This window comes from Marmota marmota, unplaced genomic scaffold, assembly GCF_001458135.2.
Source record: "Marmota marmota marmota unplaced genomic scaffold, marMar, whole genome shotgun sequence".
Lineage (NCBI taxonomy): Eukaryota > Metazoa > Chordata > Mammalia > Rodentia > Sciuridae > Marmota > Marmota marmota.
In genome coordinates, this window is record NW_026000229.1 from 6412525 (window position 1) to 6437809 (window position 25285).

General features: G+C 47.0%; 1 protein-coding gene across 9 annotated transcripts in view; it reads right to left on the minus strand.

Annotated features, from left to right (window-relative positions):
- Positions 1–18334: 18334 nt before the first annotated feature.
- Positions 18335–25285, minus strand: part of Peak1 (pseudopodium enriched atypical kinase 1) — a 262298-nt gene continuing 255347 nt past the window's right edge. For all 9 annotated transcript variants that reach the window (XM_048793226.1, XM_048793222.1, XM_048793220.1 and 6 more), the window contains one exon: positions 18335–25137. In XM_048793226.1, coding sequence (XP_048649183.1) covers positions 23974–25137 — 1164 coding nt within the window. In that variant the 3' untranslated portion in view covers positions 18335–23973. The remainder of the gene's footprint in view (positions 25138–25285) is intronic.

The following is a 25285-nucleotide window of genomic DNA, read 5'->3' on the forward strand; positions in this document are numbered from 1 at the left end:
CATCTATTGAAGGGCACCTGGGTTGATTCCATAGCTTATTGTGAATTGAGCTGCTATGAACATTGATGTAGCCACGTCACTATAGTATGCTGATTGTAAGTACTTTGGTTATGTGCTGAGGAGTGCAATAGTTAGGTCAAATGGTGATTTCATTCCAAGTTTTCTAAGGCATCTCCATACTGGTTTCTAGAGTGGTTGCACCAATTTTCAGACCCACCAGCAATGTCTGAGTGTGCCCTTTCCCCACATCCTCACCAATATTTATTGTTACTTGTATTCTTGAAAATTGGCAGGGGTTCTTGACTGGTGGTTTGGCCTAGGCTACCATTCCCAAGGCATCTGAGCCTTGCCCGAGTGTTTGCAGTGTCTTCCTTCCTGTGGGCCATTGCACATAGCTGGACTAGCAGGCCAGGCAGAGGGTTCTTGGAAGCCACCCTCATTTCTTTTTTCCCTGTTATAGTAGTAGCCTCTCCTTTATCCTCTAAGGGTCTAACTCAGCACTGTCCTATGGAGCTCTCAGCAGTGAGGGAAATGTTCCATATCTGTGTGGCCTAACACTAGCCAGTAGTAGCTTCCTGTGGGTACTGACCACTGAAATGTGGCTAGTGTGACAGAGGAACTGAACTTCTAATTCCATTTAATTTAAATTAACCCATTAAGGGCTGGGGTTGTGGCTCAGTGGTAGAGCACCTGCCTAGCATGGGGGAGGTGCTGGGTTCAATTCTTAGCACCACATAAACAATAAAATAAAGTAATTATGCCCATCTTCAACAAAATTATTTTTAAAAAACAAAAATAAATTAACCCATTAAGTTCCAAATCTTCAATTCTGTGACTATTTCCGCAACACAGGTGCATAGGACAGGTTAATATTTATTGCTCAACTAAAGTTTTTATAGGTGTCCACACCTGAGACGATGGGACAGAATGAGTTAAACAGCCACAGGGGCCGCAGTTGTGGCAGTACTGGTCCAGGTCAGCCGTTCCAGCCAACACCATGCCGGCCTTCGAACCTGCTCATCCCCTGGCACGAGAGCGCTCGCTAGCAGGTTGGCTTATGCAAGTGCCATTCAGTGGAGCCACCTCTTGTCCCCTTCTTATTTTATCTACTTATTTATTTATTTTTCTGTGAACTGTGAACTCGGGGGCACTCAGCCACTGAGCCACATCCACAGCCCTATTTCGTATTTTATTCAGAGACAGGGTCTCACTGAGTTGCTTAGTGCCTCACTAAATTGCTGAGGCTGGCTTTGAACTTGCAATCCTCCTGCCTCAGCTTCCGGCATTGCTAGGATTATAGGCATGTGCCACCATGCCCAACCCTAATTTGTTTTTTGGTACCGAGGATTGAACTCAGGGGCACTCAACCACTGAGCCACACCCCTAGCCCTATTTTGTATTTTATTTAGAGACAACCCACTGAGTTGCTTAGTGCCTTGCTTTCGCTGAAGATGGTTTTGAACTCGTGATCCTCCTGCCTCGGCCTCCAGAGCTGCTGGGATTACAGGCGTGCACTGCCTTTTTAAAGCTCTGCTTCCTGGGAGATGAGACCTCTAAAGCAACAGAGGAAGAGCTATGGGAACAAAAAGTGCAATTTTTGAAAGCGGGTTATTTGATGTAAAGTGAAGACATGGGCCGAGGGTGTGGCTCAGGGGCAGAACGCTGGCAAAATTATCTTTCCATCTTTGTGTTCTGCACAGTTTAAAATAAGATCATCGGTGCCTTGAGAGTTTGTCAGGTTTCACTTTTAAATCATTCAGGAATTTCTGTATTTGAGCAGTCTTCAATTTCTTCTGTGGTTATTGGACCACTCAGGTTTTCTACCTCCTAGTGAGTTGAATGAGTAATTTACATTTCTAGAAATGTATTCATTTTATCCATGATACCTATTTTACCTAAGTTTCCAAAGTTCTCAACATTGTGTTATGTATATTATTTGCTTATCATATATTCCATTTACTCTGTCTCTGCCATTATTCATCCCTTTATCATTTCTACTGATATGCACTTATATTTTCTTAGTCTTGGCAGAGTCTAATCACACCTGGCTCAATCTTCTCTACCACAAATAAATGAATGAATAGATGAAAGTCTAGAGCCTCATTCTCCAAAGTAAGTTCCCTAGCATACTAATTCCATGGGATGTTAAAATGAAGTACCAAAAAAAAAAAAAGTGTAGTGGTTCAGTAAGTTTTGAGTTAAATCAAAGATGTCCAAGTTCTAGCAGAAATAACAGTATATGGAACAACAGAAACTCTTATACATTGCTAGGGAAAGTATATACTCAGACTTTGGAAAACAGTTTGGCAGTTTGTACACACTACAAATGCCATTTGTAGGTATAACTGCTCAGGAAGAATGTGAAACATGTTCCCAAAAGATGAACACAAGTGTTCATAGCAAGCTTGTTCATAGCCTAAATTGGAGAAACTTAAATATTTTCCAGCTGGGAAACAGATAAACTGTAATAAATGTACTATGACAATGGAATACTCTCCAATTTAAAAAAAATTATAATGATGGCACATGCCTGTAATCCCAGCAAATTGGGATGCTGAGGCAGGAAGATCACAAGTTCAAGGCAAGCCTCAGCATCTTAGGGAGGCCCTAAGCAACTTAGTGAGACCCTGTCTCAAAACAAAAAAGACAAAGAGCTGGGGATATAGTTCAGTGATAAATCGGCCCTGGATTAAGTCCCCAGTACCCTCCAAAAAATAACAATAATAAACTATTGACACATATCACAACACGAATGAATTTTCTAGATATTCTAGGAGCATAAGCCAGACATCAAGAGCACATACCATATGGGAAGCCATTTATATGAAGCTTTAGAACAGGCAAAACTATCCCATTGCTTTAGAAGTCATAAAGTAGTTTCTCTAGGTGGGGTGAGTGGAAGGAGCTATGAGGGGACTTCCTGAGGTGATGAAAATGTTCTGCATCTTGATGCAGAGGTGAGTTCTGAGCCTGTCATCTTTTGCTAAAATTTGTTCTACTGAACACTTTAGACCTATAACTGCAGTGATTGTAAATTATACAGTAAAAATTACTGCAAGACTTCTGAGAGCCTTTACAAGCTAAGACGTATCCTGAATGTCAAAAAGGAGGCTGTGGGACCCAGGGTTTCCTGACCTGATTTGAGCCTGATTTGTGGGTGTGGGCAGGAGGTGTCCCCTTCCAAGGGCGTAAACTGGGAGCAATGACTGTGTGGGCAGCAGCCGCAGGACTCCTTGTTCAAACCCCAGGTGACTTGGTGTACTGTCTGCTCCAAGAGACCTGGGGTGGGAGCGGCCGTCTGCGGGCACTGCTCCAGCAGAGTCCAGGCCTGTCACCTGTTTTCCCATGCCTACTCCTCTAGCCCCTGCGGATAGACTTGAGCAGACTGTGTAGGTTGGGCTGGGAGAAGCAGCTGGGAGGGCAGGAGCTGCCCCTGGAGGCCAAGGCTCTCCTCTGCTCCCCTACCTGGGTCTTGAGGGGTCCTGTGTGGCTGCCTTCACCCCTCACTGAATTGCAAGCAGCCTCAACCCAGTAAAGCCTGGGGACAAAGGCTAGCTGGCTCAGCCTCTCCAGCCTCTTTGCGCGGCCCTGCTGCAGATCTGGGGAGCTCCCTGGGCACTAGTGGGGCAACTGTTGGTGAGGGTTGCCTGGGAGGGTCATGGGCCTTGCTGTCTGGATGGGCTTCTCGTTTTGCTTGCTCTCATCTGCTTTTTGGCTCCTAGGAAGCCCTCAAATGACTGCTGTCTCAAGGATACTCTTTTGTTGTCCAACACTGCTGAAGAGATGGTCTTATTTTTCTTTCTTCTGTCATTGTAATTGGGCACAGCAGGCAATTTATGAATAAATCAGAGTGAGCCAGTGTGTGTGAGAGAGAAAGGGAGAAAGAGTGAGGAGAGAGAGAGTGTGCAGCCTGAGCCCAGGAGAGGGGCAGGGGCTGGATGAGGGGCCAGGGGCAGGTAGGCAGCTAGGCAGGCAGTTGACAATCTTCCCCATGAAGGGTCCTTGCTGCATGCAGGAATGACATTGCCGTGTGGTGGGGCTGACAGATGCTTCGTGGGAGATTAGGAAATAAGTCTGCATCTCCCCTGGGCCCTGATACCATCAGCGGTTGAGAGGCCTGTCTGATTTCATTACAAATCTCCTGTTCCCAGGGCTTAGAGCTCAGCCTCCGGGCTCACAGGTGTGGGAGGACAGCGGGCCACAGCAAGGGCATTTTGCTTTTAATTGTGGCCATTAATCTGGCATCAACAGCTGGTCTATCCTGCAGTAGAACGGGTGGGGGTGGCAAGAAACCTATCAATTGGGGACTGGTTGGTCCTGCTCTGTGCTCACCAGGAAGTGGGTGATGGAGGGGGCGGTTTGCTCCTGCTTTTCAAGATCTGCTTTGCTGGCCTCCTTGGAAGGTTCTAGTACTGCTTCTTCCCTGGATTTTGTAGGAGTCTTCTGAAGCAGGCAGATAACCAGCACTCAGACCACGTAACTTTTGGTTTTCCAAGGTCAGGGTCATAGTGCTGTGTGGTGGTACCTTGTCTAGTGCCAGCTCTTGCCCCGAAGTCAGGGTATATCCCACTGAGTAGGGCAGAGCAGAATTGCCCAGGAGCTGGGTGAGCTACTGGGACAGCACAATGAGGGACAGGGCAGAGTGAGAAGAAGTCCCAGAGCTGGACAGGCACAGCCAGAAAAAAGGCCAACTGTAACCTCAAAATGGGGAGTGGAGCTGGGTATCAAGCGTCTATCTCTAACTACCCACCATCCTCAGCGGTAGCTGTCTAGAGAAGGACTCTGGCAGGCTGGGGGTAAGCCAGAGGCGGGTCAGCCCTAGGCACTCTCCAGCATCAGACAAGCACCCTGGGGCAGAGTGGGGGTAGGCACCCACAGGCGGCACCCAGAGAACTGATGGGGAGAAGTCCAATGGGATGGGGAGGTGTGGGCTAGAGGAGGCCTGGAAGGATGGACAAGACATGCCAGGCTTTGGCAGGGTGGACATGCTGATGAGGAAGGTGTGTGCCTCTGGGGTACCTGACAAACCAGAGGTTTGTGGAGGGGAGAGGACCCACTGAAGAAAGGGGCTCTTCAAGCAGTGAGCTTGAGTCCTAGGTGGCAAGTCCTGAGGCCAATTTCCGGGGCTAGTGGCTGTGTCTCCTGTGAGGACACTTTTCTGAGGGTGGCCCTGTGTCTTCAGATTTTCTTGGCCTGGAGAGAGCCAGGTATAAGAGTAGGGCAGCCATCATGACAGCAGGTGTCCACCATAATGGACCTGAAGCCCCACATGCGGCTCCTGGGACCCCACAGCAGCCTGAGAGGGGCTGATGCAGACATGATTGATTTCTGAGGCCTGGAGAGGAAAGAGGCTTGCCCAGGATTGCAGGGAGCGAGCGCGTTAGAGCAGGCAGATCTTGCTGTCCTGAGGGGCCTTTGGGACAGAAGGCAGCTGGGCTCCTCACCTCCTCCCTCCAGACAGGAGGGGCCCTGGTGTGGGTGAGGATGGGACAAGCGCCCAGGTCAAGGCCCCCACTCTATGTTCAGTGCTGGGGAAGTCTTCTGATTTCTCGAGGGAGAACTGGATTCTTGTTACAGGTTACAAAGGATAACTGTGTGTGCAGTCAAGCCCCATTTGACGGGGAGCTCACATTTATTTGGGGTGGCCAGGGTCTGTGGTTCAGCCAGGAGAGCTCCCGCTGCCCACTTCTGAAGCTGAGCGAATTGGGGGAATCCTGGGGCCCTACAGGCCTGGGTTTCCTCACTGGTGAACTGGGCAGAGGACCTTCGTCACAGGCGTGTCCTGAAGGTTCGATCATGGCACAGGCCAAGCTCAAGTGAAGGCGTCTGTCGAATGGAAGCTACTCACTGTCACTGCCACTGCAAGCCTGAGCGCCCCACAGCTGTGTGCAGGGAAGACAAGCCATTCAGCTGCAGAGGAGCTAAGAGCAGGCCTCCCCCTTCCCGTCCTCCTCACCTGCTGCCTCCGGAGGGCTCCTCAGGGGTCTAACCTTCTGGGAAACCAGAAACTGTTGACTCTACCTCCTACATGTTTCCAGAATCTGCCCTGTTCCATCGCTGAGCTTAAGGAGGCTTCTCCATTTCTCGATGGCAACAGGCTGCGCTGAAGGGTCGGCCAGCCTTTCTTGCTGGTTCTCTCTGTCCCTCGATCTCCCCTCTGGACCCTCCTCTGCTGCTGCAGCCAGAAGGGTCCTTCCTCCGGTGCAAGCCCCAACATGCCCCCATCTGCTAAGAGCCTCCTTCGGCCTGTACGTGTTCGCTAGGATGACCTTGGCTTTGTGTGAATGTTGCCTCAGTCTGGAAAACGCTTCTCCGCATTCTGAAGGCTGAAGGCCCACAGGTCCAAGGTAATGTGCCTGGCCCCTCATACTGCCTTCTGTATTGTGTGGGTCCCTCTGCTGTGACCTGGTTTACACAACCATCACTGTCACTGTCTGCCACCTTCTTGAGGACTGACCTTGGACTGACCTCTACCCTCACACCTAGCTCAGGGTCTCGATCCTGTCAGTGTGGGTTGACCCAACATGAATTTGTTACTAGTCAAAGACACTGCTGGGTGTAGGTACTACTGCTCTAGGGCCATGCTGTGTGGTCTCGGGAGTGCCCATTCCCTCTCTGGGCTGCACTTCCCACATCTCTACAATGATGCCTGCCTCAGGGTGGCCAGAAAGCCTGAGAGCCTCTGCAGTCTTGCAGACTGCCTGTCTCAGGTCAGCTGAGCAGGTGGGAACCAGTGGCTTTGTCCCTAAAGCTAGCACACTTGGGAGACAAAGAGATGTTTGCGAACTTAAAATTTCTTTCTTTTCTCAAGAGAAATGGAGAAGCCTCATTAAGTTCGGGTGGGAGAACTGGGTCACGGCCGAGGAGGCCAAGCAGGTGCTCCACGTGGCTCTGTGAGTGAAACAGCTATTAAATTTCAGATATAAGAAATAATCTCTCCCCATTCACCTGATGAATTTATTAGAACCCATGACTAAAAGAAAGAAGTCCACACTCACCTCCTAATTAAACAGAGAAGCCAGCTAGATCCAAGGACACTCGACCCACTCAATTAATTAACATTTATTACAATCAGAAAACATTCTAATTCAATTAAAATATTTCCACAAAAGTAGTTTAATGACTTTCCCCAAAATAAAGCACATTGGACCGGAGCGTTTGTTATGCCAAGGCAGTGTTCTGAGGAGCCACGCTGAGAGCACGGAGCAGGATGGGTGCTGTCCAGGCCAAGCCCCTGCAGAGGAGGAACAGGATGCTTTGGGCCCCAGGGATCCTCTCATGAGCACCCAGGCCCAGGGCTGGAACACACAGGATTCCAGCTGCAAACTCTCTTCCTCCCTTCACTCACCTCAACTGGGGATGGAGAGGATGGAGATCAACCAGGGAAGAAGGGCCAGCTTGAGTTCAGGGGCCTGGTCCCGTTTCTACCTCTGATGTGCTGTGTCACCTTGGGAAGGTAGGAGGTGTTTAGAGCAAGGGCTGTTAATAGGGCTTTCTGAAATCCAGCCAGGGGGTACTTGAAAAGCTGGAGAAACTGCCATTCAAAAACTGTAGGCAGTTTTCCGAGTCTCCTGAGGTAGGGATTTGGATTCACAGGGCCTTTGTTCCATAAAAATCCCTCAAGGGGGGTTTAGTCATCAGCGCACCAAGCAAATGCCCACTCGGAGTTTGTCCTTTCGCACTAACAATATTTGAGCATTACTGTTTCCAGGCAGTCAACGTTTGCTGGACTACGTCCTTTCATCCTGACAATGACCCAGAGGAAGGAATTCCCATTAAACCAGCACGCCCGGTTAGCTACAGGTGGGCCTGGGTCCAAACCTGTGCAGCCTCCTGGGGCACAGAGGCCCCTCAAGCTCAGGATAACTGGACCTGTGGAGAAGGGGCACTCTGAGTTTGGGGGCTTGGGTCATGCCCCAGAGGTTCTCCTTTGTAGAAGCTAAAAAGCTCCCCACAGATCTGGCACTTTGACCTTGGAGATCTGAAATCCTTACAACCCATGGGTCCATGGGGTCAGCCCTTGCCTGGTGCCATAGCACAAGGGGGAATTAAGTCCCTTCCCATCCCATTCAGTTGTTCTGACATTGAATATACACTGTCACCAGCACCGAGGAAAAGCTTCACAAAGAGCTTTGTTTGATATGCAGGAAATGAGAAGCCAGCAATAGGCTCTTTATTAAAAAGGAACAGAATGCACAACATGCAGGATATAAAGGGCACGCTAGCGGCAGTCACCTCTGGAGGGTGACCCAGTGCGTCAGTTTTTGTCTCCAGATTGTCTCCCATAAATAGACATTGCTTTTATAACCAGAAAGAGCTATTAAAATGGTTTCTTAGCCGGGCACGGTGGCGCACGCCTGTAATCCCAGTAGTTTGGGAGGCTGAGGAAGGATGATCACAAGTTCAAAGTAGCTTCAGCAACTTAGTGAGAGACCCTGTCTCAAAATTTAAAAAATAATAATTTTATCAAAATGAATTCTACTGTCATGTATAACATCAAAGAAGAAAAAAAAAAAAGCGGGTGGGGGTGATGTGTGGCTCGGTGATTAAGCATCCCTGGGTTCAATGCCCGGTACCAAAAAGAAAAAAAATGAAATAGTTTCCTAGATCTGCCATCTCAGTTTTTCATTTCTCTTATTTCTCAGAAGGTTAAACCTTCGAATCCTCCCTTGACTTGTCTCTTTTCTGTCTATTGGCGTCTTAGGCTCCTAATGATTTGTATAAGCTCTTCATAACTCAGGATTTTAACCCGTGTCTGTTTTATTTGTTGAAATAGTTTTCCTGGTTATTTACTTTTCAATTTGGTTCCTAATGTTTTCAGTGGACAAAGGTTTATCTTCAGTCAAACCTATTGATCTTTCCCTTTCAGATGGCTCCTGTTGCTTTTTAGCTTAGAAAATCCTTTCTTGACAAGAGATAAAACAGATATTGACTTGGCATTCTCTCTAGTTCTTAGCGTTTCTTTCCTTTTTTCCTTTCCTTTGTGGCATGTAACGCTTTTTTGATCTGTTTGAATTAATATTGGCTTACAGTAGGCAGAATAATTATTTTCCAAACAGCTGGCCTATTGTCTTATCTAATAAAGCGTATATGGGTGCTTACTTATCCTTGATTCCATTTAGCTAGTATGAGTCTCAGTTTTAGGGGACCTATTCTGTTATACTGACTTGTTTATTCTTGTACCTGCATCACACTGTTTTATTAATCATAGTTTTTCCATATGCTTAAATATTCTCTCAATTTCAGCAATTTCTGTGTTTCAACTGTTCATTCTTCCAGGAGACTTGAAAAACCCCTTAGTAGTTTCTCATCTTAGAAAAACATCCCATTGATATTTTTGGTTCAAATTTCATTAAGATACTTGAGAAGACCATTTGAGGGTTCATCTATCCACGCATCTCCTTTTATAGCTCTCGAGAGGGTTTTGCAGTTCTTGGTATTTCATTTCTTAGTCATCAGTCAGTGTGTGCCTGAAAGCTCAGAGAAGTAGAAATAAAATTTACATATGTGTTATATAATAGTATTATTTTTAGTGAGACAAGCTGTCTTTTAAGAAGTGCAATGTGGAGCTGTTCCTTCCGGTGGTCACATTGGGCCTCTCTGCTGCCAGTGTCCCACTCACCAGGCCCCCAGGCTGTCTTTCGGCTTTTGGGGGCGATGTGTGTGGGATGAACAAGAGGCAGCTGTAGCCAGGAGTGGTGACACATGCCTTGGGGATGTAGCTCCCAGGGTGGTAAGGTGGCCCTGGTTCAATCCCCAGTAATTCCCACCCACCCCAAACCAAAGGCAGCTGAATATCACATCCCGTGTTTTGGAATGGTTGTGTCCTTGACCCTGATAATCTGGAAGGGGCTGATGGTAATATCTGGAGGTGAAAGTCAGCTGCAGTGGTGCTCAGGGGCCGCATGGAACCTGCCCTCCACAGAGGAGACCCTCTCTTTCGAACAAATCGAGTTGAAGATCTCATGCAAGTGGGATACAATGTTTTTAGGATAGAAGGAAGAGAGTCTTGAAGATTCATGAAAAGCAAAATGGGCAGGTCAAGTTTTTAAACAAAGGAGATAATCTGTTGAGGACCAAGGCCCTTCGAACAAGGACAACACTGGGTACAGAAGAAAGATGTCGCGAGGAGAGCCAGAGGATTCGTTCCTTCTAGTGGAATTGTGACAATCCTCGTGAATGGCAGTCCTAGATTTAAGTATGCAGCACTTTTTTTCTTTTTAAAATTTTTTTTAGTTGTAGATGGACACACAATGTCTTTATTTATTTTTATGTGGTGCTGAGGATCAAACCCAGTGCTTCACACATGCAAGGTAAGTACTTGGCCACTGAGCTACAGCCCCAGCCCATATGCAGCACTTTTTTTTTTTTTTTTTGTTTTTTTGGTACTGGGGATTGAACTNCTTTTTTTTTTTTTTTTTTGCTTGGTTTATTTGTGCTGATCCATCCATCGTGAGTAAGAAGGCTGCCTTGCTGTTCCTGGGAGCACACGGTGTTTTTGTTACTGGAGTAGCTGCTGGTCCGTGATCGGCGGGATGGAGAACACACGCATTGCTGCTCGTTGGTGCCTCTGGTTCATTTCAGTTTGTGTTTCCACACCAGAATCTGTTGGGCTGGTGTGTGTGTGCACCTGGGTACACTTGAGGGGACTTCCGATCACAGAATTTTGTATGTTGTCATTATCACACTTTCACATTTTTGTACATCAGTGATTTTTTAATATTAAAAGATTGAGTATGTGGGGGCAAAGGCACACTCATACACTGATGGTGAGACTGCAAAATGGTGCAGCCAATATGGAAAGCAGTATGAAGATTCCTTGGAAAACTGGGAATGGAAAACACCTTTTGACCCAGCTATCCCACTCCTCGGTCTATACCCAAAGGACTTAAAACAGCATACTACAGGGACTCAGCCATATCAATGTTTATTGCAGCACAATTCACAATAGCTCAACTGTGGAACCAAACTAGATGCCCTTCAGTAGATGAATGGATAAAGAAAATGTGGCATATATACACAATGGAATATTACTCAGCAATAAAAGAGAACCAAATCATGGCGTTTGCAGGTAAGTGGATGAAGTTGGAGAATATAATGCTAAGTGAAGTTAGCCAATCCAAAAAACTAAATGCCAAATGTTTTCTCTGATAGAAGGAGGCTGATTCATAGTGGGGTAGCGAGGAGGAGCATGGGAGGATTAGGCAAACTGTAGATAGGGCAAAGGGGAAGGAAAGAGAGGGAGGGGACAAGGGGGTAAAAAAAAGGTGGTGGAATGAGATGGACATCACTACCCTAAGTGCATGTATGAAAAAGACACAAATGGTGTGAATATACTTTGTATACAAGCAGAGAGATGAAACATTGTGCTCTACAAATGTAATATGAATTGTAATGCATTCTGTTGTCATATATAACAAGTTAGAATAAAAATTAAGAAAAAAAGAATTATACGACCTATTAACAATTGCTACTATGTTTACAGCAAGAGAAATCTAATGATATCTGCTCATCATAGAATCTAGGTTTCTGGCTTTAATAAAATAAATCCATATGGATTTTTAAGTTAAGGGTAATAATTTTCCCACTTTCATCAACACTCACAGCCACAGAGGACAAGGTGTATGAAAAAGGTCAATGGACTCAAATTCTCTTGTTAGGTGCTTCAATATCAGAACAAATCTAATGCTTAGTTGAACTGGAGGAGGAAGATCAGTCTTTTATGAAAAATATAATTCTACTAAAATGTCTTTTAAAAAATATTTATTTTTTTAGTTTTAGGTGGACACAATATCTTTATTTTACATTTATGTGGTGCTGAGGATCAAACCCAGTGCCTCGTGCTAGGCGAGCACTCTACCACTGAGCCACAACTCCAGTCCCTAAAATTTCTTTTTTCTTTCTTTCTTTCTTTCTTTCTTTCTTTCTTTCTTTCTTTCTTTCTTTCTTTCTTTCTTTCTTAGAGAGAGAGAGAGAGAGAGAGAGAGAGAGAGAGATAATTTTTTAACATTTATTTTTAGTTATCGGCGGACACAACACCTTTGTTTGTATGTGGTGCTGAGGATCGAACCCAGGCCGCACGCATGCCAGGTGAGCGCGCTACCACTTGAGCCACATCCCAAGCCCCCCTAAAATTTCTTAATGGTATTTTTTTCTCTTTTAAATTGACTTTATGAGTGCAAGAATAATAAATGCTTGTTATAAAACTTTTAAAAAAATATTTATTTTTTAGCTGTAGTTGGACACAATACCTTTATTTCAATTATTTATTTTTATGTGATGCTGAGGATCAAACCCAGGGTCATGCATATGCAAGGCGAGTGCTCTACCACTGAGCCACAACCCCAGGACCAAAACTTTTAATCATTATAGATATTTATAATGGAGAGACTATCACCAGGTAGTTTGGTATATATTTCTCCAATTTTTTGGCTGAATATCTAATATTTTTTAAATTACATGACATCAATTCAACATTTTGTAACTTGAGTTTTCAGTTAACTGTATATCTTAGACAATTTCCCTTGTAAAATGACATGCTCTCTGTATCTGTTTCAATGATTTATAACATTCCTTCTTTGGTATACTATAGTTTGTTTAACCAATTATCTATTGACAAGTTATTTTGTTTATCAATTCTTTATGATTGTCAACATTGAATATACATGTTTGCCTTTGAGCACTTGTGCAATAAAAATGTCTAAAATGTTCACATATTTTGTAATAAACACACATTGTTCTCACTTAAAAAAAAGTGAGATTGAGTGGAAGAAAAAATGCGACATCCACGATGTATTGTTAAGTGAGAAAAGCGACCTGCAGAGTAGGAAGCACACGGCTGTCACCATATTCGTGAGACAGTGGGACCCCACAGTCATGGGGGTCTATTTGGTGTGTTTGTGAAAGCACAGAGCTACAAGTTGAAGGTCTTACAACCTTGATTGATCGCCCTGACAGGGTGTGTGTGTGGGTGGAGGGCAGATTAACCCTCCCCTCCAGAAAGGAAGGAGGAAGGAAGGAAGGAAGGAAAAAAAATTGGGGCTGCTGGCCACTGGGTTGCCTTTTGTACAGAAGTTGTTGCTGGAAGATGGAATCCGGCAGAGTTAGCCCCACCCCTTCTCTGGAGGTTGGGTGTGGCAGGTAAGTGTTCAGGGGCCTCTCCAGAGGGAATGTCCCTAAGCTGGCCAGTGCTGGTGCCCAGTGGCTGGCTGGCCTGCAGGAGCTCAGTGAAGTTGGACAGAGGGAACCATGGATCTCTGATGGGCCTGGTTGCCCCACCTAGTCCAGCTCTCTCTTCCCATTTGTGCTCTCTGCCCATGTGGAGAAGCCTTCCTGGGTTCCCTGGTCTATCACCGCAGGAGTGAATGCCCACCAGACCCAAGCCCATCCACTGGAACAAACACAAGCTGAAGTCTTGTGAATTGGTGGGGAGCAGAACTGGCTCTCCAGGCAGCCAGGCCTAGGTTGGAATCTCAACCCTCTCACTTCCCAGCTGTGCAGCCTTGGGTCAATTCCTCACCCACTCGGAGTTTCAGTTTTCTCAGCTGTAAAATGGGGGTCACTGGGAAGACCAAGACATGATCAAGTGGGAGATCAAATAATCTCTCTTGGGTGGGAGAGCCTAGCCTAGAACCAGGCACAAAGGAGCAGCTGTGGCCAGTTCTTGAACGTGTGAATTGGACATGGAGGAAAGCAGCTGAAGCCAGGGGCTCCCTGTGGCTCACAGAGAGGGGAGTGCACACCCATAAACCTCAGGCCAGGAGCTGGGTCTGGGGAGCAAGTTGGTGACTTCAGGTGGGTGAGGGAGCATTTCCATGGGGAGTTGCCCCAAAGCCTTCTCCCAAAAGCTTCTCAGCTGAACAGGCCCAAAGAACAGGGAGAAGAAAGACGGAGACCATGTGGAGAATCTCAAGGTGTCTCTGATGGGGGAGGCACAGAGGCCGGCCTAGAGGCCGGAGGCTGCTGTGGGCAACTGGTCGGCAGACAGCAGGACTCTGCAACTGGGTGTTCTTCACTGGGCACCTTGAAGCCACTGGCGATTTGGGGGTGACAGCAGGAGAGTGAGGGAGGATGGCTGGAGTGCTAGGTCTCTGGGAGGGGGAGTCGGACTGACAGAGGACAAACCCTACTTCCCTTACTAGTGACCTGGGCAGACAAAACCTCTCTGGCTTGTTTTCTCAGCAGTAAAATGTGCATAATTCTAGAAAATACCTCAGAGGGTTGTGGTGAGGATAAAATTAAGCAAGTGTGGTTAGCGCTCTGCAGCTACCTTCCTCAGACAAGCGCCTTCCAGGGGAGGGGCACCCCACACTCCCAGGCTCAGCACGGCCCCTCTACACCCTCTACTTGGGGTCCATTTTGACCTCCCTGTGGTTCCTCATTTAGACAAGCACCTGATGAGCCTGACCTTTGGACACACAGGTGTTCCAAGGAGGGACCCTTGCCTGCTCAGCAAGGCAGGATGAACTGGCCAGTGGTTGGCTGGAGGTCCAGAAAGTGGGCATTGCTGGGGTGGAGTCCCTTAAAGACTACCCTTTCCAGGTCACAGCTGTTCCTGCAGAGGCCCCTCTTCCCTGACCAGTCTGGACTGGTACAATACCCCTCTCCTTCCTTGTCTCCAGCAGGCATCAGATGGGCTCCACTTCCCACTTGAGACTGGCACATTTGCACAACCATTAACATGCCGATTCACTCTCCCAGAACCAGCATAGGATGGGACAGACAGGGCTCCTTCCACAGAGGAGGTGAGTGGAGTTCACAGAAGTCAGGACCTTTACCCAAGATCTCTGCACACCAAGTTTCTGGTTTTGGAAGCAGGGAGGGTTTGGCTAGCCCAGTGTAGAACATGAAGACGGGTTCCTGAGAGGTCCTGAGAGGGAGGCTGGGGCCACCCCCCCGCGAGCCCATGTTCAGGGCTCCAGTACAAATCGGGCTTGGTAGCATCCCAGGGCTCAGAGTGGGCTTCCGGAGGGCCTTGCCTTTGTCTCCCAGGTAGATGTTTGGCCCATCAGACAGGCCTCTGGTTCTGGGAACAACAATTTATTCCATACCCTGGTCTCATTCCTCCAAATCTTTCCCCAGGCACACAGAAGTGGGCAGGAGCTTCTGTCTCTGGCTCCCATCCAGTGGGTACTCCCCTCTGTCCTCCCTCCTGTCAGACTTGGGGTGTAGCTCCTGTACTCCTTGCCAACATCAGGCCCCTAGCACGTAGCACTTAATATGTGGAAGAACAGCAGCAGAAAAGGCCTGAGCTCATGCGGGTCCCCATGACCTTCCCCGGAGCGCTCTTCCTGTTCTCCTCCCTCCTACTGTCCTCCTGCCCGCCTTGCCCTTGCTCTGTTGCACACAGATGGCAGAAATGGAGTGAAAGAAAGAGCACAGCGCTAGAAGTCACACACATGTAGGTTTGAATCCTGACTTTTGGTTGGGCCTCATTTTCCTTATATGTAAAATAGGAAGAATGGGGCCATCACATGGGTGGCTGAATGAGGCAAGATTGTGGGAAGCACTTGCTTGGGGTTCCTTACTGTTAGCTTTCACTGTAGCTTCGGGGCTCTGGAGCAGCACCCAGGCCAGGAGCACAGAAGTGCTTGGTTAAGGCCAGCTGCCCTGCCCTTCAGGAGACCAGAGAGCAAGAGGAGGCAGTGGAGGAAGCAGAGAGGCTCAGACCCTGGCTATGAGAGGGGAGGCCAGCTGAGTCTGATGCCTGGGGTGGGGCTCTGTCCTAAGTATCAGGTGGCATCAACAGGGCGCTGCCAAGAGGGCTGACAAGGAGTGGCCATGGAGTCAGACCAGATCAAGATGGAGAGAGGCAGAGGCTGGGGCTGGGCAGGTTTCCCATGTACCCCACCTCTGTTGGAGAGTGTAAGAGGCACTTGGGTGAGAGGGGAATGGAAACATGAACTGCAGGCATGAAGGTTTTCATTCTCCCCTTGATTCCAGCTGAAGCATGGACTAGTGAGTAACAGATGGTGGTTAGGGACAGTACTTCAGAGAGCACTGCCCCTTGGGGCAGAGTCCTTCCACTCCCCTCTTGGCAGGCAAGTTCCTTCTGTAGAGGCCCCGGATACTCCTGCTGGTGGATTCCATAGAAGTCCTCCCAGCCCTACTTGTATTACTATTATTATTATTATTATTAATTTTGCAGGAGTGGGGATTGATCCCAGGGCTTCACACACACTAAGCAAGCACTCTCCCCCTGAGCTACACCCCAGCACCCCTGCTTGGATTCCTAAACCTAGACTTGGACCACTGCCACTCACTGGCTGCTTCTATGCAACTTCCAGAGGGCAGAGGAGCAGTCCTTGGAATGTGGGTCTGTTATCTGGGACCTCCAGGAAGTTGAGTTGTGCCCAAGCAGCCTTTTTCCTCTTAAGAGTTTGTGAATCTGAGAGAGCTGGGTCTTGGAGCCAACTCCCCACTGCTGCCCCCCGCCCTAGTATGAAATCAGTTTTTAAGTTTCAGCTGTAATTGCCTTGAGCTGCTCTTAACGACAATTTGTGATCTGCCAACTGCAGTTCTTAGCTCCTAAGGCACTAATGAAGCTCCTTTACTAGTGGAGCACAGGCTCACTTGAAAGGAAGCATAATTTGATGGGCTTTGGAGAGCAGTTTATTTGAGGTAGGAAAGAAATCAAGAATCTGTGTGGCCGGGTGTGGTGGCGCAGGCTTGTAATCCCAGGAGCTCCTGAAGCCAAGACAGGAAGGATCGATCTCAAGTTCAAGGCCAGCCTCAGCAACTTAGTGAGACCCTGTCTCAAAATTAAAAACAAAAAGGGCTGGGGATGTGGCTCAGTGGTAAAGTACCCCTGGGTTACATATCAAGTACCAAAAACAACAAAACAAACAATTAAAAAAAGAAAAAAACAACACAAAGCAAAAAGAATGTTTGTGGGGTTGAAAGCGGTCACTGCAGGCATGTGATGCCAAAGGCCATGCAGGTGTCAGTGCTCCATCACGAGTCAGGAGGGCGGTGGTGCTGGAGGGGAGAGGAGTTCTCTCCAGGCTCTCTTCCCTTAAGACAAAGTGGTCTCACTGAAGAACAGGAGCTCAGGTTTCCTCTAGTCTGTTTTACCTCCCCTGGAGTCTGGCTAAGCCAACCCCAAACTGGTCCCACCATGCCCTGGCCCACATCCTTTTAGGGCCCTGGGGTGGCCACTCATGAGGTAGCCACCCAACCTAGTGAAGACCACCCAATCTACCTCTTCAGCTCCTTACCCCCAGAAACCTGCATGTTGTGTGGGCCATCCCCTAGGCTCTTCTCCACCAGCAGGAAGGGCCTGTGTCCCCAGGCTTGTCTGGTTGGTTTTGTTGCTGACCCTTTCTCCTAGGCCCCGGGCAACACAATTTTTAGGTCCAAACCAGTATGCGTTTTGCTCCTCAATAACACAAAACTTGAGCCTGGCAGTTACTCTTCTGGAATATGTCTTAAAAACAATGTCTGGAGGGGCTGGGGTTATGGCTCAATGGTAGAGCGCTCACCTAATGTCTGTGAGATGCTGGATTCGATCCTCAGCACCACATTAAAAAAAAAAATATGTATTCCACTGCAACTAAAAAATATTGAAAAAAAAAAAAAAACACCCCAATGTCTGCAAATTTCAGAGTGCTTGCTTGCCAGTGAAGAATAGCAGGAAACAGTGGGTTGGAGGCGGCGTCCACTGTAGTTTAGAACAGTGTTCTAAATTTAAAGTGTGCACACTTGCACTTTCATCCATGCTAATAATGTGACAGCTGTTGCTACCACTGCTGATGGCTGGCTCTTCCTGCTTAAGCTAGGTGGCCTCCTCTCTCTGCTCTGCAGTTTCCACCAATTAGCTTGTCCGCCTTTGTGAGGAACAGGCGTGTGACCGCGCACCTTACAGAACAGGTCAAAGGCGTGTGTGAATTCTGTAGATGATGCCGTACAGGCCCTGCCCCTGCTCATATGATCTGCACAGCTCTGTGATTTCCACTGGGAGAGTCAGCCAGATCTGGTGGTTAACCAAGCCTCTCACATGCAGCACAAACCCAGGAGGCCTACAGGTGACTAGTCAGCAGGGGGCAACCTCACACAGCAAACCTGCAGTCTTTTGAGGGCTGAGGGAAGCAGAAAGCCTCCACTTCCTCTTTGAAGCCCAGTTTTCTCAGATTGGAGAGCGACTGAAGAGAAAATGCAGTCCATGTCAGAGGAGGGGAAGAGGTTCCAGAGGACAGAGGGCATGATGACTACTAGCTACCATTTCCTGTTTTAAGGACATGTGTCCATCCTGGGGGCAAGACAACAATGTGTGCAATCAAACCGTCACTAGCATGTCTGTGTGGCAGAGTTAAAAGACAAGTGCTCAAAGACTGGCTTTTAATGTATATTAAAATGAATTTATTTACACAGTAACATGATGCCACAGAGTACACAGCAAAGTACCACAGCAAACCAAAGGTCGGCGCCTGGCCAAGGGGACCTGTTATGATTAATACAACTCTAAAATATGAAAGTAGGAAGATTAAGCTCTACAAAGAGTAAAAGAAACAAGATTTTCAAATATAGAGTGTGGGCAATGCCATGGAGAATTAAAGAGAGATCGGAATGAGGACCGTCATGATTCAAATCAGTGAGATGGATGACATCTTGCTTCTGCCTTCATCTCATGCCAAAATGCCCTACATATCATCAACAGAAAATCCCAGCCCAGTGTATTCACACACAATCCTCTAGAGAACTGGTAGGGAAGGGATAACCAGGTAGTATCTGAGCAGGCTTCCTGGTGCAGTGTGGTTTCACCTTTCAGCAACACAACCCTGAAGCCACAGGGCTGGTCCAACATTCAAGTTATCCAGAGTGCGCACACGCGCTATAGCACACACTAACGGCAAAGGGGATTTTCTGTACTACAATAATATTCATAGCAAAATATATAGCTCTGTAGTTCTGCTAGGTTAAAAAATTTTCTGACTTCTTTTGATTCCCTGAAACTTCCTTGATTAAAAAAATCCATGGGGGCGGGTGGGATGGGTGAGGTGATCAGGAAGGGACTAAGAGGCTCTCAGCGCTGAAGTGTGGGAGGGCTGTTGGAATGCAGGCCCCTGCGGCCCACCTAGGCGGGCAAAGCTTCCAGCAGTGGCTGATGCAACATCTATTCTAATTTCAAACAGCTGCAGAGAGGGAGTGTGTAACAGCTGTATAGCACCTTGTACATTCTGGGCACTTATAAATACTAAATGATGGTGATGCTGAATGGTAAACACCTCTGCAGGAAGGTTTATAAAAATGGTACAATATGTTAAGAAATTTCTCAAGAGTTCTTAAACCTATTGAAACTATACTCTCTTTAAACAAACAAACAACCCCCCCAAACCCCTAAACGTCAGCTCTCAGCATTATATGAAGTTCCCACACTGAGGTCTGGACAACAGCCACAGCCGTGCTATAGGGCTGAAAAACCTTCTCCCTAGATACCAGGGACTTCACTGTCTGCTCCAGGATTCTACCATCTTCATCATCATCTTCTTCTAATATACAAAATGGACTGCTTAAAAAAGTAGGTGCTTTTTAAAGGATGGATTTATCAGCTGAATACCCTAACATGGAATGTGTGTGAATTTCCCTCCCCTGGCATCTGTCATACCTCAGCCTCCTCATTGGAGAAGCATTGGGATAAAAAAGCTTGATTTCTTTGGTATAATCTGTCTAGGATCTTGTATTGTGCCTCTTCTGACTTCCCCAGGGCATCGTTTTTGGTCCGTGGAGTCCCCACCTGCGATGTTGCTGTGAGCACGGACACCTGGACTTCAGTGCACTCTCCAGTAAGAGCAGCTCTTGAGTTTGTCTCAGCATAGAGCTTTGGGCCTTTGAGTATATGAGCTCCAATGAGGTAAATCCAATAACCAGTTTTGCAGGTAGCCATTCTGTTCACTGATTCGACCGGGCAGAATCTTCAATCCTTATCCACTAGTGAGGGGATGAAAAGCAATGCCAGTGTTGGCCCAGGGAGTCAAGTTCCGCTTGTCCCCTCTCCAAGTATGTTCATGCTTATACATCTAAATAACTGGAAATACAGTGTGGGATCCTAAATCCATCCAAATTTCTGGGACTAGTCTGTATTTTTTTTCCAGATCACTGCTGATAAAGGGCAGGGGAGAATCCTAATTGCTTGTTACCGGCAAAATTAAATGTCAGGTTACTTCCCAGTTCCAAAGTAGTTACAGCTCAAATTTGGAGAGCAGGGTGATAAATATTATCAAAAATATTTATGATAATGTTGGGTCCTACTATCTAGTGGGCCCCAAAGTTCTCTCATGAAAATTTTATAATATTAGAGAATTTAAAATACAATTTTTGGTAGTTCCCAGAAATATCATTAACATTCCTCAGGTTGAGACTTCTTGGCTTAGAGATTTCTGTGTTCACAGATGTATTTATTGCGTTTGGAAGTAGACGGGCCTAATCTGGCAATGGAGATGCTCTGACTCTAAACCCTGGTGTATTTCTTTTCCGTCCATCAACATCAGTAGTCAGGTAGGAGGGATGTTTGTGCCCCTCCATTCACCCAGTCCACCTTCTGAGGGCAAATCCCGAAACTCACTGCTATGCCACTGGCTTCCAGTCCTAACTCAGCCTTAGGGTTGGTGGACCTCATTTGTGATTCTCATATTGTTGATCTACAGGTTCATAATTGCTCTTTTTCTCATCCTGCTGTCATTCTTCCTGATTAGCTTCTGTGCTTCATATTAGTGTGCACATATCAAAAGGACTCTCCTCCATGGGCACAGGAGGATTTCACAGTCCTCACTCTTTCTGTGGAACACCCTGGACCCTCTTCCTTTCAAGACAAGGTTACCACTCCAGCAAGGCACTCTGAGATACATTCATTCTTGTTCTTGGTTGCTCTAGCCACTGGCCTCTCTCTAGCACCCAAATGTGTCAGAGATTGTTCATGCTCATGTGGCTTAAGGAAAAATTCCAATATGGGCTTAGTTGTTCAAACTCTCAACATAAACAGAAGGATCTATACTGAAGACTTCAATAGAAAAGAAAAAGATTTCCAATCAATATTGAAGACAATAACTTGATGTTACTTGAGAAAACTTAAAGTGCTATACTAGTCACAATCCAAAAGTCATATATATATATAATATATATTATATGTTATATAATATGTAATATATTATATATATATTAAATGTGTGTGTAGTTGGTTCTACAGAGGGTAGGATTTCTTTTCAGTGGATGAATTAATTAAAAGTTCCTACCACAATTAAAATGAAAATGTAAAATATTTATGATAATGTTAGAATGACTGAATTTAATTATTTCAGAAAAATATTCTGAGGACCATCTGCTGTACAGCTTACCTAGAAATGCAGTTCTTTTCTCTATTCTGTTCTGACCTGTAACACCCTCTTTCCCTCCCCCTCACATTCTTTGGCCATCACCCAGAGAAAATTAATGTAGCCACCTGTCTCTGGGAAGCCTGAGGCCCTTCTCTGACTAGCTGGCATTCCTCTTTTGCCCTTCACAAACATGGATGTAGAAATAGTACTAACTATGTGCAGTATGAAGAGGTGCTCAGTCACCAGTGCTCTAAGACCGTGGTAGTGAGGTGTCCGTGCTTGTTCTACTGTGGAATGAAAGAGAAGGCTGAACACAGTCATAACAGATTGGTGGTGGTGGGGGAAGATACCCAGAGACAGAACAAACAGAGGGACCAGGGAACATTCTGCATTAAATATGTAACCTCATTAAATAGTCAACATTCAAATTTACATGGGCAAGGCACCAGGAGAGTGACATTGAGAAAGTATGTCTCAATTTGCAAACTGTTGGGGGGGGGGCGCGGGTTGCAGGAATGTGCTGGCTGACATGGGCAGTGGTCTGTGCTGCCAGTTCAGTGCATAATTAGGCAAGGAGTTATGTGCACATGGGCTATGCTAAGAGGAACCAAACACAAGCCTGCCAGGCAAGGTGCAGCCATGCCACAGGACACTGAGGAAGTGGACTGCTGGCCTGCAGAGGCATGCCCACTCCATGGCCATTCCTAGGCAAGACTCTTCTGTGGGCCCACCAGCCTCTTTCCTGGGAGTCCTATACTACTGGCTGGGAGGACAAGGACATCCTCATGTGGAGCCTCACATGTCATTCTCTTAAAAAAAAAAAAGCACAATAAAATACATTCTTCTGCTTTCTTGATCCTCTTTGATACAGGTGAATCACTTGAAAGGCTATTACAAACGTTTAAAGTTTAGCAATTTCCAAGGCCACTAATATGCCATCTAAGTAATACTGCACAATCAGTCTCGGCTTTAAGAAAATTCTGTGCTGGTGGATAAGGGCCCCAGGCTTCCTTGCCACCTAGGTGCAGAGAACACTACTGTCAACCCTGCCGCACAGGCTGGCCTGTCTTCTATTTCCAGCATGTGTGCGCACACACACAGAAGCACACACTTGTACACACACTCATGCCGTTTGAGTGACTCTTGGGATTTCAAGGTTGAAGTAAACAAATACTCACAGTTCTGTATACAACAAACACACACACACACACACACACACACTCAGGTGAAAGGAACACTTGTCTTAGCGCAAATATGTGCAGAGAGAAGACGGGGAAGGTTTCTGTAGATCGCGCTTCAGGTGAGGTTGCAACATAGACAATGTAATATACAGCTAAAAAATAGATACAAAGATTGCACATACATCCACGGGAGAGGAGCATGGCTGGCAGGGAGCCCAGCCACTATCAGCCACAGCCTCAGCAGTCAGCCTTCATGTGAGCTGTCTTCCAGAGCCATTTGAGAGTCCTAGGAGCAATGTGCCACTTATACCAGAGGAGGTCTCTCTGGTAGGGTCAGCGTCTCATCAGTGGCCTTCTCCCTGTCCCCTGCCTTCTGGCTATCCAAGTAGCCAGCTTCACAGTGCCATCTAAGCAGATCTTAGAGCTAAGCTGACAGCCGTTTCATTCAGGGCTGTTGTCTACAGCATTTGGTCGACTAGTTAACACTGGCTACTGATAGAAGGAAGCTGGCCAATTACTGCTCGGGGGAAACTCTGATCAGACATTGCCAGCCCTGGCTGCCAACGCTGACAGCTCTGACAGTAATCAAAGAATAGTACTTTAAACTCTGTTCCCTGGTGGCCCCTAGAGAATTGCACATGCAAGAAAATCATCTCCTCATGTCCTGCCAGCTATTTATAAGCTCTGAACTGTGCTCCACCCTGCTGAGGCACTGGTGACATCACCTTGGGTCAGCTCTGTAATGGGCTGCAAGTGGCTGATAAACACCAACTTCATCGACAAGTGGGGACTGAGCAGAGGTGAAGGAGAACCAGGCAGTGGCAGCAGAGGGGAGGCTATTAGAGCTGTCCTCCGTGCAGTGCACACACTTATTGATAATAGAAATGAAAATGGGTCTGTGACCTAAAGTGTAGGGATTGCTCTTTTTCTTTCTACTGTCTGCTGGAACAAAGATATAGTCCCTGGTAACCAAAACTGGACTCATGCTAAGGATGCAAGTCTGCCTGGCAAAGGCTCAGTTATTGATAACCTAAAGGAAGAAGGAGTCTGTTGTAAGATTTACGGGATGATGGCAGAGGTTGGTTACATCTGACTATTGCTAGTGAGAATAAATACTTGTTTATAGAAAGACAGGTGATCTTCAGAATTATGGAGGAGCTGGCCACAGTTCATTGAGTTCACACCACAGGAGTTGTCCCTTCAAAGAGGTGCATTTTCATTTTTACCTGCATTTGGGGGACTACTGGGATGAAAGATGTTCCAAGGGAAGCAAACTGCATGTTTGTGCAGTTGAATTTTGCAAAGTGAAAACAGACCCCGCTTGTCACTTGATCTGGAGTTGTGATAGCCTTCTGATGGACCCATCTGTTTATGGACAGGGATGGAAGGTTTGTCTCTCTGTTTTCTTTGAACTGTATAATGGGGCAGCACTGGGGGAATCATGAAGAACACGGAAATGTAGTAAAAGCAGCATCCAGGCCACATTAACGGTGTTGCAGGATTTTCACAATACAACTGAGGGAGTCTGTAGTGGCAAAGGCCAGATACTGAGCACAAAGCCAGTCCTCAAGGCTGATCCCTGCCTCCCTATCCAGGGCCTTCTCAGCAAATTTGATCATCAGCAGCGTTCGCTTGATGTCCAGCCAGTTTTGGAGCAGGGTGTTCCTCTGTGCTAGGCTTGGAGAGGCAGTGAATGTCTGGAAGAGATCTTCGCGGGGGCCCCAGAGCAGACACTGGAGGATGCCTTTGGCGTCGGAAATGAGGATGCGCTCAGAAGGGTTGGGATTCAGGAGGCAGCTGGCCAGCTGCTGTAGGCCCCGGGAGTAGGGGGAGCGGAGAGGGATGCGAGGCAGGTCTGCGTGGGTGTACTCCCTCTCCTTTAGCTCTGGGTTCTCATCAAAGGGGTTGGGCAGGTGCAGCATCTCATAGATGAGGATGCCTGTCTGGAATTCATCACACTTTTTATACTGGGTGGCTGTTATAATCTCGGGGGCAAGGCGGGACTGGTCCCGGAGGATCTCAGGGTCCACCAGATGGCTCTTCTGCTTGGCCTGAGAGAAGTTGCTCACAATAAGCCTCATGGGACAAGATGAGGTGGGGCTGGGCTCTGCAGGCCCAAGGCTCTGGGTGGCTCCGCCAGGCTGGTGGTGGACAAGCAGCAGATTCTCTAGGCGTAGGTCGCAGTGAGTGACATGGTAGGGCTTGAGGTGCTCAAGGCCAGAGCACAGCTGTAAGAGCAGCAGACACACTTGCCTCTCATACAAGTCAGGGCTTTTCCCATGATGGGCCAGAGAATCTCTCACAAAATCGGCCACAGTGAGATGGGGAACCTCTCTGGTGATGACCACAACATGGCTTCTCTGCTTCCTGCTTGTGACTCCCTGGCTGTCTTTCTGAGATGACTCTGTTTCAGAGCAGGCCTCTGAGTTTTTTCCATTAGTTTCTCCCTTCACTTCTTCTTCGCTGTCTTCCAATTCATCCTCTGCCTTTTCAGGGGCATCAGGATCCTCCCAGGGAAGCAGACGATTGGGGACTTCAGCAAGGAAATGCCCGCAGTCCTGCTGGATGTTAAAATGAACAGCCAGACTCTGCCGGACAGCCAAGCTATGATAATACTGCTGAGATTCTTTAGCTTTGCTCTTACAGATCTGAAAAAAGAAAGCAAGCAAGATAATATGAGACCCACACTTTCACAACCAGACTTACGATGTACTGAAAAGGATTAACTTGGAAGGTTTAACTTGGTTAGGAACAAACAGTGGAGTCTTCAGATAAGGTCTTAGAAGTTCCATGCTG